Source organism: Rattus rattus, chromosome 6 (genome assembly GCF_011064425.1).
Source record: "Rattus rattus isolate New Zealand chromosome 6, Rrattus_CSIRO_v1, whole genome shotgun sequence".
Taxonomy (NCBI): Eukaryota; Metazoa; Chordata; class Mammalia; order Rodentia; family Muridae; genus Rattus; species Rattus rattus.
The window spans coordinates 95,031,719-95,048,991 of NC_046159.1; the positions used below are offsets into that span (position 1 = coordinate 95,031,719).

The 17,273-nt window shown below is 37.0% G+C and overlaps 1 protein-coding gene across 1 annotated transcript in view; it reads right to left on the minus strand.

Annotated features, from left to right (window-relative positions):
• The window catches only part of Cntnap2 (contactin associated protein 2), a 2,154,251-nt gene that overhangs the window by 1,567,205 nt on the left and 569,773 nt on the right, over nucleotides 1–17,273 (minus strand). The window contains exon 3 of the mRNA XM_032907255.1: nucleotides 14,923–15,033. Within this exon, the coding sequence (XP_032763146.1) occupies nucleotides 14,923–15,033 (111 nt within the window). The remainder of the gene's footprint in view (nucleotides 1–14,922; nucleotides 15,034–17,273) is intronic.

Sequence of the window (17,273 nt, forward strand, 5' to 3'; positions counted from 1 at the left end):
AAAATACTCAATGTGCCTGCTACCTCAGTGTCAAGTGAAAAAATTCATAGGGTGACACTGTCTAGAAAAGCTCTAACACAGCAAACAAAACAAACCATGCCGTGCATGCCATGACTTGAAAGGATGCAGTTCCTTCTTTAGTCATTGGTGATAATTGGAGAAGGTGATTGAAGCTTGAAAATGTAGGTGCTATATGACAGCTGAAATACCTAAAATGCTGTCCAGGCCTCACACTTATGACTGAAGACTGAAGACTGACCAGAGAGATGGCTCAGTTATTTTAAAAAGGTGTGGGCAGGGTTAGGCTTATAAACAAAAATATAAGAATGAAGGACTAAGATAATGTTACAAATGGGGAGGCAGGATGGTGCTGCCCTCTGGTTTTCTGGCCTATTTTGGACTATACTCCAATCTTTATTCCCCTCCACTGGGGGACATTTTTGTTCTCTTTATATCTTTTTCTAGATAGTGTAACTTTAACCATCCTCACCAGATGTCTATCTGCTCTCATGGTGTGTAGAACCTTATCAAAATTGGAAAGGAAGAATTTCCTGTAGTCACTAATCTTCCCCAAATTCTAGAAAAGGCTGGAGAGGAGAGTCAACTATGTTTTATTATTATTATTATTATTATTATTATTATTATTATTATTATTATTATTTATCTCGACTGTAAACCCAATATGGCTTCCCAAGTATTCAAAGCAAAATGTTGAAAAGAAAAATAAATGAGGAACCGAAAGACAATTGCTCATCGAATACAAATGTGCCAAAATATGGCTGGAGATAACCTGCAAGATATGCTTAAGTATACAACATTCATATGTTGCCCAGACACAGGATTTCCAATACAAACAAACTAACCTTCCTTGGAGGTGCTACAGTACTCCTGGCTTCAGGGGTTGAGATAACATCATAATTCAGAAAATGACCATCGGTTCAAAGAGCTATGCCCACTAGTTTTAAAAGCAAAAAACAGAAACACAGTAAATTTCAGAAACTCCTGAGAATAAAAACTAGGAAAAAGGGGTGAGGATTGTGAAAAGGGGTGAGCAGGAGGCGGGTAGTGAGTCGGATATAAAATGAATAAGTGAAAGAATAAAATTAAATTAAAAAAAAACAAATAAGCAAAGATAAAGACACATAACACAGACTCCAAGAAACAGAGAGAGAAGAGTAGCCTTTGAGTAAAAACCTTGGCAATCAGATTTCTGCATTCTATGTTTGATATATTAATGCGAACATTGAAATGATAATCAACATGGACTGTCAGACATGCACATATACGAGAGAGAGAGAGAGAGAGAGAGAGAGACAGAGACAGAGACAGAGACAGAGACAGAGACAGAGACAGAGACAGAGAGAGTGTGTGTTTGGTCTTAAAATGGGATATATAAATGATATAGTTTGCTTATTTTTAGAGTATAATAGAAGAAGCTAACCAAAGGAGGAACACTTGAAATTGCTACGGAAGTCATTTTAAGATTTAATTCTAAAGGCATGGGAATGGAAGACAGAAGCAGCTGGGGTTTTTTTTCCACTTTCTATTTTTAAAATTCTTTCATAAGAAAATGTCTACAAAAGCATTGCTTTGTTAAAGACATTAAACAGACTGTTAATTCTAGTCAACACGACCTAAGAAGTTTGCCAATAGAGGCATTAATTAATGAAATCCTCACAGTTATCTTGATGAATAAATTACAGAAAGGGTAAAAAGTGAACACAAAGCATGAAACTTTCTTAAGTGAGGAGAGCTTTTGTGGAAGAATGGAGATGCATAGTTAGTAGATAGAAATTGTATTGCTAGGAATTAACAGTGCTCCAATCAAGTAATCAAACTTACTGACTCATTTGACTCTGTAAATCCCTAACCTGTACAGTTCTTTATTTTGTATTAACATGTAATCATATCATTTCCTTTATTTGACATTTTTCTGTGTCCAGTCCATCCAACTCCTCCCATGTTACCCTGTTTATTCCTTCTCAAATTCATTGATTCCTTTAAAATGTCCTTATTGTTACTTATATTTACATAATGTATAAATATATAAATACAATCTGCTATTCCTTTTAGTGTTGCTTGTATGTATGTGATTTCAGGGCTGACCACTTGGTATTGAATAACAAAGAGGGGTCTCATCCCCAAGTAAGACTATTTCTCCCTTTCCCATTAATCATTAGGTACCTGTAACTCTTTGTCTATGAGCTGAAACCCTTGATATTTCTGCATCTCATGGTTGCATATTGGTTACTATTGTAAGTTTTAGGCCGTTTTAAGCATCCCTATTGTTTTGGTATCATGGTATACTTTGCCTGTCATTTCTAGAAGACATAATGTAATAGCAGACTCCCTAAGTCTTCTGACTTTTAATTAGAATCATTTCATCACCTTGTGCCTTGATCCTATGTCTAAGCGTTGAATTGTGGGAGAATCCATGGTTTCTAAGATTCTCACAAATAGTCATTGTCTAGAGTTTGGGCAGCTCTGGTTTTCTGTAGTCACCTTGAGTTTGGACAGCTATGGCTTTCTCTGATGGCTGGCCTACATCTGCTAGAGAGGAAAGCTTCTTTGGGTAAAGGGTGACAACTGTACAGATTTGAAATGCAGTTCTAGGTCTCTGGGATAACGCACAATGTCTTTTTGTTGATTAGGCCTTAAGTCCAATTAAATGGCTGTTAATAAAAGCCAAGATATGAGTGCCACTACTGCATCTTTAGGGGTTGTAGGGCTGGTTATTGCTGTGGTTCATAGGTATGGCAGTCGGGTGGGACAGTCACCTATTTCTCATCTTTTGCACCTTGTCATTTTGTCATTTGTCATCAGGCTATTTTTTTACTATGAAAGGTAGTTATAAGGAGAGAATTTCAGGTCATATTTAGATGGATTATGTATGATAAAAAGTTGTCCAGAAACATTATTTTATAATTACCTACAATTATATATTATACAGATAAGTTTATGTGTATATAAATAAATATAACTTAAATGTCACTTGGCTTGACAATGACTCCCAAGAACCTTAGACTATCCAACACAATCCGATGCATGAGAAAATTCTTTACAAGATGCTTATTAGGGGGTCCAAGTGATTATGAAAGTGATATAGGCTGCAGATCTATCCCTTAGTTGCTTCAAAACTCCTTTCTGTGAATAAATTTTGTAAATAAAAAAGATTTAAAATGTTCTTCTAATTCATATAATTTTGATGTGATTTTGGGGCACAGTGGGAGTTCCAGGCCAAATCAGGGATATTGCCCAGGAAGGGCAAGACATAAAAGTTCTAGTCAAATTTGACTACAGGAAATAAATGTTCATACATGACAAAGTCTGGCAGGTCTTATACTTAATTTCTCATTTCAGAAGTAATTTGACAATTAAACAATAATGAAATATGTCTAAAGCTGTCTCCTGGGGTAAAATAAAGATCTAAGTTCATACTGATGAATATGTAAGATACATTTACTCAATTATTTCAATGTCAGCTAGTACTTAAATGTATTTCTTTACTAATTCAATGTGAAGTTACCACACTGCATATTCTAAATTTTGAAGGCTCAGACACAGAATTCTTTACAATTTTGTGTGACAAGTAAAATTACAAAGCATGACATCATGATTGAGGATTCATGGAATAACACTCATTTCAATAGTGATCTGTGATATGATATATGTACAATGATGAAAAGATCACGCCCTTAGCCTTTCAAAGACAGCAGCTACAGTTAACACCATGTTACAGTTATTCTCAGTCACTTACAGATGTGCTCAGTAGCAAATACTCAAATATCTATAATTTGCTACAAAATAGAAAAATGCTTACTTTTAAAAATAATTTACCAAATATTGACCATCTAGTTATATTTCTCTAATTAATATGCCTACTGTTATAAACTCCTAGTCAAGAAACCAATTATCAAAGGACCTGAACTATCTATACTTTCAATCATTGTAGTGAACTCAGGAAATGTGATTATATATCTATGATTATATATCTGATTTTTTCACAGTGTTTAACTGAAAGCTGTGAAAAGATCCTTTAAAGCAAAAATGGATTCCACTGATCCTGAGTAATGCTCTGATGCTCTAGAAAAGAACCAGGCAGTACAGTGTCAGTCCAGGTGATTTTATGGACTGAATAGATATATAAAATGCATGCATGCATGCATGTATAGATAATACATAATACATACATACATACATACATACATACATATGTTTGTGTTTTGTGTGTGAATGTACATAGTTCCCATGAGCTTCACCTGTCTCAGAAAAAATCTCTGTGTGATAAAATGAAGAACCCAGTCCAGACTTATACAGAGAAAACAAAATCAAGGTCCTAAAGCAATACCTTAGTCAATAATAGTGCACATCCCGGTTCTAAAGTCCTTAGTTCAGTTCTCAGCATGCACATTGAGCAGCTCACATTTGGTTGGAACTCCAGTTCTAGGGGATCCATGTCACATTCTGGCCTCTGCAGACACTGAGATATTATGTACAGCCCACCCAACAGACACACACATACAGAGACAGACACATTTTTATATCATATGAAAAACCATCATATCGAAACCCCAGCATCATAAAGTGTGGGAGAAAATTAACAATGTTATTGGCAAGTTAACATGGCCAGATATGACTTATAGATTGGTTATTTCCAAATTCCGGGACCTTAAATAAATACCAGTGATGCCAATATTTTATGCATTGTATTCTTAATTTTGAAAAGTTTCCCACTGGTGACAAAGTCCTAGTTTATGCTCGTTAGATAATACACTAAAATTGGATACATTTTGGATCAAAATAGATAAAATAAGTCTTGGAACAGCTCAATGGTAAAGCACTTGCCACACATGCATCAGATCTGGGGGAAACTGAGAAAACAGAAATTAAAATTCACAGTAAGAATTAGTTGGCTGTTCTCAGCTGGAAAGCTGAATGCAGGAGTCAAGTTTTTAAATACAACTTATACAATAGGTAAGAAAAAACAATGACATCTATTACTTCCTCTAATATCTAAAACTGTTTTTATCCTTGAGATTAACAGCATTAATAAATGCACATTTCTATAATACCCACATTTTCTCAAAAATTATACTGGAATGTCATTAATACAATAACAAGATAATTTGTGCATTGCTGACAAAATCTCTTTCGTTAGAATTGAAATATGTGGAAAGGATATTGAAAAATTTTAAGTTTAATTCATAGTCCAATTATGTAAAAATCATTAAAACTACTTAAATTGTAAATTATACTTAAGCTATAGCAATTACTTCTCAGGGAGGCATTTGTGTTACAGTGATATGTGTTTCATTCAGTCATTGACTTAAAATTATTATTCATAGGACTGTTCTAAAGAGTTGGGGGTAATTGCTGGGAAAGAGACTAATGTTTCAATGCGACACCAGTATGTGTAGATTATTCCCTGTAATCATCACAATAGCTCTGCCAATCAATATAAGTGATTCAATTTTAAAACGGGTGGAATCAAACTTCCAAGTCTATCCTATAGAAATCACAGATTGTGCTCAGTTTCAGTATCAAAAGTTTTGGGTTTAGAGGATAAATTATATAATAATCACAGCAAACAGTGAATTGAACTCCAGGGAATTTAATCAATGTACCGATACTCTATTCCATCCATTGTTGGATCTAACGGCTTCTTGCTCCTGCTCAACTGGCTTCAGAGAAGGCACCAGCAGGGATCTTCTCCAGGGCATGTTGATGATGAAGTATAGCTTCCCCATATAGGAATGTCAAATAGCTTGAAATTTTGCATTTAAATAAAAATCAGTCCTTTTGAATTTTCTGCTTCAAAGGTTATACTCTTAAGAGGCAAATGGTGAATAGTGAACTTGAACAGTGAATTTTTACTAAAGTTAGAATGACTTATCAATAAGCTGACAAAAAAAGCCAGTTTCAAAAGTCTCTAAGGCTGGGAGAGTGAGGAAGGTAAAGGATCTATAATGGAATGGAAGATTCAAACACAGGATGGAAACTCACGAAGATATTTTAACTCTTTCATGATTTTGGTCTTGATGTAAAGAGTTTAAGGAAAGGATAATAAAACCTAAGAATATGGTCGATCTGGCCATTTTTGAACACTTTGAGTGGATCTAGGAAATACACAAAGAGCAGAACAATAGTTGTCCTGCTGACAGTGATAGGAAGCCATCATCACTCTGTCCCCATGCACAATAACAGATACATTTCTGTGGCATGGCAGGTGAGAAGAAGGAGTAGCTTACTAACTTGGGAGTCCACTTGGCTCAGTAAATATATAAATATATATATATATATATATATATATATATATATATATCCTTCTTCCGAATGTTCACCTATTAGCCTGACACTCTTACCTTCATCCACTGTGCTCATAATTCCTTCTCATAAAAAAACTGTTGGCAATCTAGGATCCCAACTCACAACGGGCTGCTGTTGTACTTGTTTTAAACAATTGAAATCAGTTAGTTCCTTTAGCAAAACATTTCCCACACCCTGTTTCTATTATATCTAAGTTATATTTTGAAACCAATATGGATGAACCTATCCAACCTGAACTGACTTTGGGTGTGTACACAATAAGGCAAATGTGTCCTTCAAGTTAATATTTTATGGAGAAACACCATTGGGTATCTGAATCCTGTCTAAAACAGGGTATGTGTTTGATTAAAATCATATGAATTTTGAAAATAGACATGTGCAAATGAAAAATATTATATAACTTAATATATCATTCAAAATAAAGAATTAGCCATGCATGCTATCATACTTACCAAACTAACTGTTCTTCCTCTCGAACTCCATATAAAGAAGCAAAGTTGGGGTCTATGTGAGACATCCCTCACATGGCTCAATGCCAATCCTGACAGTGTATCTTGCCTGTTCTATTGCTTTGCATTAAAAAATGTCACCCTGCTACTTTTTATATCAGTGAGAGTCTTTATGTCAATTTCTTGAATAAGGCGCAAAGGATATAGAAACATCCAGTCCATATCCTAGCTACCAGTAACAGTTCTGGATTTTATTATTTGTGAAAGACACTTTAATTATTTAAGTTTGAAAATGGGAGGAAAAGCAGTATGGAGACTTAGGGACAGTTGTATCTGTCTGGTTTTGAGGATAATCTGTACTGCACAGTGAGTCCCAGCCAGCCAGGAATGCATGCTGATATCCTGTCTCAGAAACAAACAAACAAACAAACAAACAAACAAACACAATGAACAGAATAGAATGAATAGAACACAGAAAAAAAAAAACCAAGACATTTCACAAATATAATTCAGGACTTTAGGGTGGAATGAATGAGAAAATGTGCTGCTTTTTTAAAATTTTTATTGGATAGTTTATGTATTTACATTTCAAATGTTATTCCCTTTTCCATGCTTTTTAAACAGCAGACACTCAAGAATAGAGGCAGGCACGGCTTCAGTTGAGCCTTGATTGAGCCTGCAGACAGTGGTTCAAACTCTCTAGCCACAGACATGTGAAGAGGAGAGAAAGCCAGTGAGTGATGAGGAATGCGTTCTTCAGGAATTGTGTGGTAGGCTCTTGACACCAAAGCTAGGTATCAATTATTACCCTTGCTGTCCTTTAACAAAAATCAAGAACTGTAGCTCACTTTAAGACAGGTAACATCACAAAGGGACCCATTCTTTCTAAGACCCATCATCTAAGATTTCTTTGGGGCACATAGAATAAATGGAACTAGAAAATATCATCCTGAGTGAGGTAACTCAGACTCAAATGTATGGTATGTATTCACTAGTAAGTATCCACTTATTAGCCAAAAAAGTAGAGAGTACCCAGGATACAATCCACAGAACTCAAAAAGGTTAACAAGCTGAATGGCACAAGTGAGGATGCCTCAAGCCCACTTGGGAGGGGATAAAAAACAATCACCATGGGGAGGAGCAGAAATTGGGTGGAAGAGATCTGGGTGGGAGAGGGAATAGAGAGGGGAAAAGGGGAGCATGATCAGGTATTGGGGGGAGAAACAGGAGAGAAGCTGTGACGGTCTGTAGAATGAATGGAAATATGCAACCTCAAGGAGTGGAAGGTGGGGGAACCCTCTAGAAAGTACCCAGAAACCTGGGAGGTGAGAGACTCTTGTGACACAAAGGGAGGGACCTTAGATAAAATGCCCAAAAGTGGGGAGAGGAAACTTGTAGAGTTTACCTCCAGTAGAAAGACTGGGCAAAAATGGGCTTGCCATTGCACAGTCAAAACTTCTGACCCAGAATTGTTAAAAGAACTGCAGGGAGGACAAAATTAGAGAAGGGACTGAAGGAAAGTAGGTCAAGTGACCAGCCCAATTTAGGATCTATTTCAAGGGGAGGCTCCAAGGCATGACAGTATTACTGATACTATGTTGTGCTTACAGACAGGAGCCTAGTAGCATAGCTCTCCTCTGAGAGGCTCAACAAGCAGCTTAATGAGACAGATGCAGATACTTACACCCAAACAAGGACTGAAGTTGGGGACCTCTGTTGTCGAATTAGGCAAATGCTGGAAGAAGCTAAGGAGGAGGGCAATCAGCAGTCTCATCTAACCCTGAATCCTGTAATCTCTCAGACACTGAGCCACCAACCAGGTAGCATACAGTATCTGGTCTGAGGCCTGACAAATATTCAGCAGAGGACTTCCTGCTCTGGCCTCAGTTAGTGAAGGCATGAATCTAACCTTCGATTGAGTGGAGGCCAGGTGGGGTTGGGGGTTGTTGGTGGTGAAGGGGTGTGGGAGATAATAGTGGGGGATGGAGGTGGGGACATTCTCTTAGAGACAGGGGTAGGAGAGAAATGGAAACTATGGGAGGGTGGACCAGGAAGGGGCAATGACTGGATTATAAAAAATAAAAACAATAAAAAATTAACAACAAAACAAGTGAACATAAATTTTGTGGCCTGTGAAGACATTCTTTTTATCCTGCTAGAAGAAGCAAAGGTTAAAGAACTCATGATCACTAGGATGCCACTGCTATTTGGTTTAATATGGGAAATCAAAAAGAAAGCTATGCAAGGAAACAGTTCTGAGATTAGTAAGATCTACTAAATAAAAAGTGAATGACAGGGGAGGCGAAAGGAAGTTTATTAAACATCTACTTCAGTTAGGAACCAGGGACATCTGAATATGCGTGTCAGGCCAACCCAAATTTACTCACGTCTTCAAGCGCATTGTAGGTTCTATCTCTGAACTAACAGATACACCAATGGCTGTGCTCTATTAAGCATAAACAAGTATGAAGTGGGTTGAGTTTGAGAAGGATGCAGGGATTTGTTTCCTGGCCTCTGAAATACTGTTTAATTGTGCCCACTCAGAATTTACAGAACAGACATCACATTAATATATTCTGGAATTTATATATTTATTATTTTCTATGTATAAAGTGATCCAGTAATAGTCAGAAGAGAAAAGGATTCATATTATCTGAAGAACAAGTTGAGAACAGGAATAGAATGGTGATATTCCCAGGGAGCAGCTAGGCTAACTACAGATCTTCACCCACCCTCCTCCTCTTCTCATACTCCAAGGCCCTAGTCTTAATTCCAGCTCTGTAACAGACCATCTGCTGTAACCACTGTTGCTTCCTTGCATCTGTCTCCAGTGGATCACACAAATCTTCCCCTCTGAACTTTCTTCCTCTCAATCCTCCTTTTATTCCAGTTCTCAACTTGAGAAAGCATTGAGTGGGAACCAGCAGGTCACCAAAGCCATGGAAGCAGGCAGTCTAACTGCAGATCATTACCTTTCTTTCCCTCCTTCCAAGTCCAATTCCTCTTTCTCACCCTATTCAGGCCCCCTCTTTTCTGTCCCTATCTCAAGCTGATCACACAGATCTCCTCCAATGGTTATTCCTACTCATCCTCTTATCCCAGACTACAGCTCACTGCGAATATACCAGACAAGCTTGTCAGACAAACAAGTAGTCCCATGAAGCAAATAGGGAAGCTTCAGATCTTCATATCCATATCTTCCTCTTCCTTCTTCTGTTTCAGCTCATTCCTCCAATCTCATACCCAACCCTGGGTAGACTACCTGTTGTGGCCTCTCTCATTACTTTCTGCTCCATTCCCAGGGTACTAAAAAGATCCCAGCGGAACAACTTGATTGCCTTTCTCCTATGGATGCCCTCAGCATATAAACAACCCATCATCAATCTTATAATCAGCTCCTAATACTTAGAAACACATTTTACCTTGAATCCCTACTGGCAAAACATATCAGCATTCCAGAAATATTTTCTACTAAGTAACACACAGTCACCAAGTTCTCTTATGAACCAGGGAAAGCAATAGAATTCAAGGAACCAAACACCTATCCATTCAATAGAAGATCATATATCATCACCTATAATTCCAATCTTAAATCCATATGCTAGACACCGGCATAAAAACATAATTAAAATTATACAGGACAATATGTCTCCACAAAAGCCCAGCTATCCTATCTCAGGAGGCCCTGAATATTCTAACATATTTAAAGTCAAAGAAAAGACCTTAAAACAGCCTTCTTGAATATGATAGAGGTCCTTAGAGAGGAAATAAATAAATTCCATAAGGAAAGCTATGACAACACAAGCAGTGGAAGGAAATGAATAAACACTTCAAGCTCTCTTTTGTCCTATATTGATGTCTTTGTTTTTCTTTTCACATTATATGTTGTTTTACTTTATTATTAATCCTATAAGCCTGTTTGCTTTACAATGAATGACAAAAGGGAATGGATCCAAGTTGGAGGGAAGCTGGGGAGGAACTTGGAGAGTAGAAGGAGAGGAAACTGTGATTATACATTATATGAGAAAAATCTATTTTCAATAAAAAAAAGTAAAAGTAGAAAAGTATGAAAGATGGGGAGATGGATAAATGGGCAGAGTGCTTGTCATGCAAGCATGAGGATGTGAACTCAGATCCCCACTCTGGTCAGAGCTACATATGATTGCAATATGACTGTAAGCTTGGCCCTGAGTTGGGAGAGACAGGGGAATCCCTAAAAATCATTAGCCAAGTCGCCAAGCACCAAGTTGTATTGAAAGATGGTTTTTAAAGATGCAAAATAAATCAGGCCAAGAATGATTGAGCATGACACTGTCAATGATGCCGAGCACCCCAGGTTTTCCAACCTTCACCTCTTCCTTTGCTCTGCTTTTCATTGCTCACAGGGCTTCACTTATATATGGCCACTTGAGCTTTCCTAAGTCATTGCCCTACTTCGGAAATCCAATTATAACAGTCAAAAGGAGTTTGAAACAGCATGAGGGTAGCTGAAGCATTGAAAGCGGGACCATTAAGAAGTGCTGAGGCAATCGATATAGCTCAGACAGAGACAGTTGCCACCAGGAAAGTAGACCCCCAATAAAAGAACATTCTTAGCATCTCTAGTTGTTCTTTCTACCCACTAGTTTGCTCTTAACACCTTCTGCCATCGCAAGGCAGACCCTAACCAGAAGCCTAGCACATGCTGAATCCATGTTATTAATCTCGGGCCATAGAAACATGAGCCAAGTAAAATTATTGTCTTAATAAATTACCTCATCTCAAGTAACTGTCATAGCTCCAGGAAATCAAATAAAACAACGCCTCTAGCCAAACCTTCTTTCTAATAAGATTGCTACAAAAATAAAGAGACAGTTAGAACACACACATAAAAACATCATTCTGCTGTGAAACATTCAAAGTCATAGATTTTATATAACATTGGAAAGGGTTGCACATATAGGTGATTTTGACTTGGACTGACATAAGCTTCAAAGAGTTAAGCATAAGGAGATAAGTCATAACAATGGTCAGTAGAATAAAGTGTTGCTACAACTTAACCTATGCTTAAAGTGGATTTCCATAAGTTGATATGGAATTAAAGACAGACTTACCACTAAAGATCATATTTTATAGGTTTATTATATGTCTGCCCTAATACCAAGGTTGTTCTAGATAGATTTGTACTATAAAATCCAACAGTTGAATCAGTTCTACAAATGGTTCACATTCTGTTATTTAGATGTATATGTATGTCTTTTTTGTTTTTCTATGAACCTTTATACATTTAATCTCTTAAGTATATTGGAGAATATCATTTGAAATAGTAAGAAAACTTGAAGTGAATATAGTCAACATGATATCAAACTGATTTTGTTTTTCTCCTTTTGTGGAACTATGCTAATGACAACCTGTTATCTTTCTGTTACTACACAATTCTGTGTAAGATATCTAACATTTGCATATCAAATGATCCTCACTTCCAGTAGGAAGAAAACATATTCCTAACATTCACACGTGTGTGTGTGTGTGTGTGTGTGTGTGTGTGTGTGTTTTGATATGCTGATAAGATTATATCACCTTGACAGAAGCTAACATCACTTCAGATGAGGGACTCTCAACTGAGAAGATACTAGTAGCAGATTGGCATGTAGACATATCTGTGTGGTATTTTTGTGATTTATTAATTATATGGAAGCATCCAGTTCACTATGGGTGGTATATGTTTGGGTCCATGGTCCTGAATGCTATAAGAAAGCAGGAAGAATATTCCAGGGGGAGTGAAGAAGTGGGTAAGTAGTGCCTTCCATAGCTTCTGTTTCAGTTCCTGCCATGTTTGCATGCCTGCTCAACAAAACTAATACACTCTACCATGTACTTCTTTTTTCACATAAAAATATGCACCTGGACTCTTGCAGATCTGAAACAATAGACATGGAATATCCCAAAAGATGTTGCTTGTCCGTAGATTCTATTCCCCTAGCTAGGTTGCCTTGTGTTGCCATAGTGGAGAAGGATATGCTTAACCTTGCAGAGACTTGATGAGCCATGTTTGAGGGATACTCAGAAGGGATTTCTACCTCTCAGAGGATAAGGGAAATGGGGGATGCGAAGAGGTATTGTGTGACACAAGCCCATGAGAAGGGCAGTGATCAGGCTTTAAAACAAACAAACAAACAAATAAATAAATAAATAAATAAATAAAATAAATGGGAAAATTTGGAGGGACACTTTGGTAGTGATGGTGACAATATGGAAAATTGGTACTGAGAAGCGCGAGGGTTGTTATGGTTATATGACTATGTGATTTGTAGGTCTTTGTAACTGGTTTGTAGAAGAAACTTGGAAAGGTATGGTTGAATGGGCAAGAGTTCTAAGCAGAGCTTAATGGACCAATTCCTTTAGAATAAAGAAGACCATGACAGTAGCACTATTGACAGTAAAGTGTCAGGTTACAAGTTTCCAGGGGAGACAGCACTCTAGAGAAAATTGGATTACAGAACATTTCTATCCATTCTGGCAAAGAATCTAAATACAATTCTCTTGAGTCCTGAAAACTTGAATGATGTTTCATTAAGAAGAAATGGAGTAATTTGTCTGGGAAAGGAAACTCGGGACAGCACAGTATTCCAGCTGTGCCATGCTTTCTCCTCAGAACTCTTGTTAAGTTTCTGGTGAGAAAATGCAGCAAGTGGAGCAGAGGAACCTGAAATGTGCAGTTGTGTTAGGATAAAAGCATGGATGAGGTTACATTTGTACACAAATACACGAATAGGGTAAAGACAAAATAAAATCCATAATTGCTGAAGAGGTTGGGTAATTGTCGAGATAGGTCACACAATGCACTCTGCCAGGGAATAGAATGGTTACATTTCATAGTTCTGAGCTCTGAAGGAAAAGCAAGGAGAAAATTTGAAAACCATGCACTTACAAAAACAAAGCAATATGGGTAAGTTTAGAGAAAGGTCAAGTGTGGAAAAGTCATTGTAGTAGTTAGCGAGCTTAATGCCATTAAGGAGAAACTTCATGTTCTTTATTGGTGTGATGACAAAGGCGTCCTGAAGGAACACTCAATCAGCTCCAGGATTTGACTTGTGAAAATGCAAATTTATTTGAAAAGAGAACCTGAGTTAGTAAATCTGGCTGATGGCTCTCCCTATGCAAAACAACCACCTATGGACAGTAATTTTCTAGTTTGCCTGTCAGGACACATGAGTCACCAAAGTGGGGTGGAAAGGTGCCAAGTATATTTCCAGCTTGCACGAAGTTCGTCCATATCACCCTAGAAAGCTCATACTTCAGGCATACAGAGAAAAAGGGTGAGAAGATAATGGAAGCTTGCAACAAAGCTTCAGAAAGCTTTTCAGAGCAAGGAATGTGCGGCAGTGCTGCAGGTTCTGCAATGAGGCCCTAAGAAGACACTGCAAGGACAGGCTTAGGTGAAACCAAGTTGAAATGGAGACCTAAGGATGTTGCAGATGCCAGAACTCATGGGATGTCTGCTGAGGAAATGAAGTGATGGAGTTCATTCCAAATACTGAACTTATCCTTAATTGTAGGCCTAAGCCGAGGGCCCATTGAAACCTGTGATTCAGAATAGGGTAGGAATATTCAGGGGATTAGAACTTGGGTGATCTTACCAATACTTCCAGAGTATTGAAATATAAGTACAGAACTGTTCTTTTAAAAAAAAAAAAGCAACTTCATTTTACAAACTTTGTAATTTCTCATAATTTATCAAATATTTTCAAAAGTAATTATTTACACATCAATATTCATATTAAACCTAAAATTTACCATGCATTTTTACTTATATACATAGATACTTACTGGGACTCCCTTTTTTAAACACATGGTTTGATTAAGTATTTTTGGACTTGGAAGTATTTTTTTAGCTGAAAATGTTTATGTTGTTTTGAATATCTTGCCAGAGATGACTCCAAATGTCAAAGACATTAACTTAGCTTGCTTAGTTTGTAGCGCGTGCAGACACACACACACACACACACACACACACACACACACACACACACACACACACACACACACAGAGTTAGTGCTGGTATTTTTTAATCATGGGTTTACATGACTAGTAATATTGGTTGCATCAATGACAAGTTACAAATATAACATGCTTCTAGTCACAAAGGAATGACATATTTCTTACCTCCTCGCTTATTGATCTTGGCATAGCCAGGTGCATAGCTGCTGGACAGGGAGGAGGAGCTGCTGAAGGACACATGGGGAAGACCAGAGACGAGAGGCTCATCACATTTTTCTGAAAACAAAAAAGAGTTACAGTTTCACTAAAGCTCTTTAGAAAATGGTTAGGTTAAGCTTATTCAAATAACTACCAAAGGAATGGAGACGTGGCTAAGTAGTTAAGCACTCTGCAGTGGACACTGGTTCAATGCCCAACATTTACAAATGGTGTATCCCAACCACCTTTAGCTACCAGTCTAGGACATTGGATGCCCTTTGTGGTCTACATGAAAACTTGCAGGTTCATGCATATGTATACATGTATGCCCACCCACATACATATACAGAAATAAGAAAATAACTGTTGACTATAGTATACAGATTTATAACCCATCCACCCACCATCAATAAATCGATCAATCAGTCAATCAATCAATATAGGACTTCACAGGTCACAATTTACATATCTCAGTTGTAGCAATCCTGATAAAACACTGAACAGTTTAAATAATTCTGACTTTTGATGTAATAACCTGCAGAAACAACATTGTCCCAAGAGGGCTGCGCCTCAAATTCTGTCTTTAAGGATCAGAGGTAGATTCTGTCTATTTCTACTAGGTTTTGTGCATGGCATTGCCTAGAAAGGTTCAGATATCTAGAAATAACAGAAACAGAAGATGGGAAACAATATTATGTGGAAAAGGGAAATTGGAGATAATTCTACTAACGGTATCAAAGTGTACAATATCAGTGTGCACTATGAGTAAGCACTGGACATTAAGTCTGTAGAAAACAGTACTATCCTAGGGACTGAAATATTGGGGATAGGAGGTCATGTGTTAGATGGTTTTACTAAAGAAAACGAAATAGTCGCTTATAATGGAGAACCAGAATAATAGCCAACATAAAAATATTTTCTATCTAAAAATTCACCAATCTCTGCTTCGAATCTATCTGTACTGCTTTCCACACATGGTGTTTACAATAACATTAACATTATGTAATTTCATCGCTTCTTAGAAGTTGCTTCTTGAGGTTTTCATGTGTATTTCTTAATCTCTTAATTTACACATTTTTCTAGTGTTTAGGACTCATCTCTTTGTTTTCCTCTTAGCAAACCTCTGTCAGGGAGAGTGCAATCGGAGCTGTGCTTGCCATATGAGCCTGTCCTAACTCCTGATCTCTCACCTCTGTAACAACAGACCTAATTCAAGCAGTCAGCAGCAGTTGCTTTAATACAAACTGCTTAGCCCTCCTTATCTCTGTCTACACTAGAGAAATAGATCCATGCTCATGTCAGTATGAATCTGGAGATACTAAAAAATAAATTAGTTTTCTTTAATATTATAAATAAAATAAATAATATATTATAAATAAGATTAAATTATTGCAAGTAAATAAAAACCAGACAGTAAAACTAATTAGACTCAAAGTCTCTGAATGAATGAACTGTAGCGTTAGAATAGGCATTTGCAACAGAAGCTATGGTGCTTCACATTAAATTTTACACTTCCAGTATTGAATACATTTGATTATCTTAGCCACTCTCAAAGAAAAATTTGAAACACAGAATGAACTAGAAGACATTAGTTTTATATCCTCTTTCGTAACTCCATGCCTATTCAGTTCTTTTTAGACCCTCACAGGATTGCAGAAAAAACAAAATGAAGGAAACAAAACAAAAATCCCCACGTTCCCTTTAATATGTAGAATCTAGTTTAAGTAGATGTGTACATGTAAACAAATGTTTGTATGTCTCTTGAACAAGAAAAGCTATATATACATTTTGACAATTAATGTAGAATCTTTCATTTTATATTGTGTTTGAGAAATGAGACTTTTAAACCAAAGTTCTTACATCCAGATTTCTTTTATCTAAATATTAAAGAATATAATTGTATACATATGCCTTTTTCTCATAGGTATTAATATATCCTTAAGAAAAGTAAGAAATGAGAGAATAAGCTATAGTAACATATATGTTCACTTTAACCACAGATATGTATGCTCCTTTTACAGTGAGATAATGAATAATCATTTCATTCATTGTTCTAGAATCACTGGAGACTCAAGTCCACCCAGGTGAATGTTCAAGGCAATGTCAGAGTGTGCTCTGTGATCTGCTTCCAGTCACTAGCACTGGTGTAAAATCCCCCAGAGCCTATACTGGTTCCCTTACCTTCTTCTCAATACTGTTTAGACACAATGACTTCTGCCCTCTTCTTTCAGTGGCAAGCATACCCAGCTAGGAAAGCTCACATTTGACATTTCAAATGTTCCATGGCTCACCCTCTCCTTTCTCAGGTCAGAACTTTG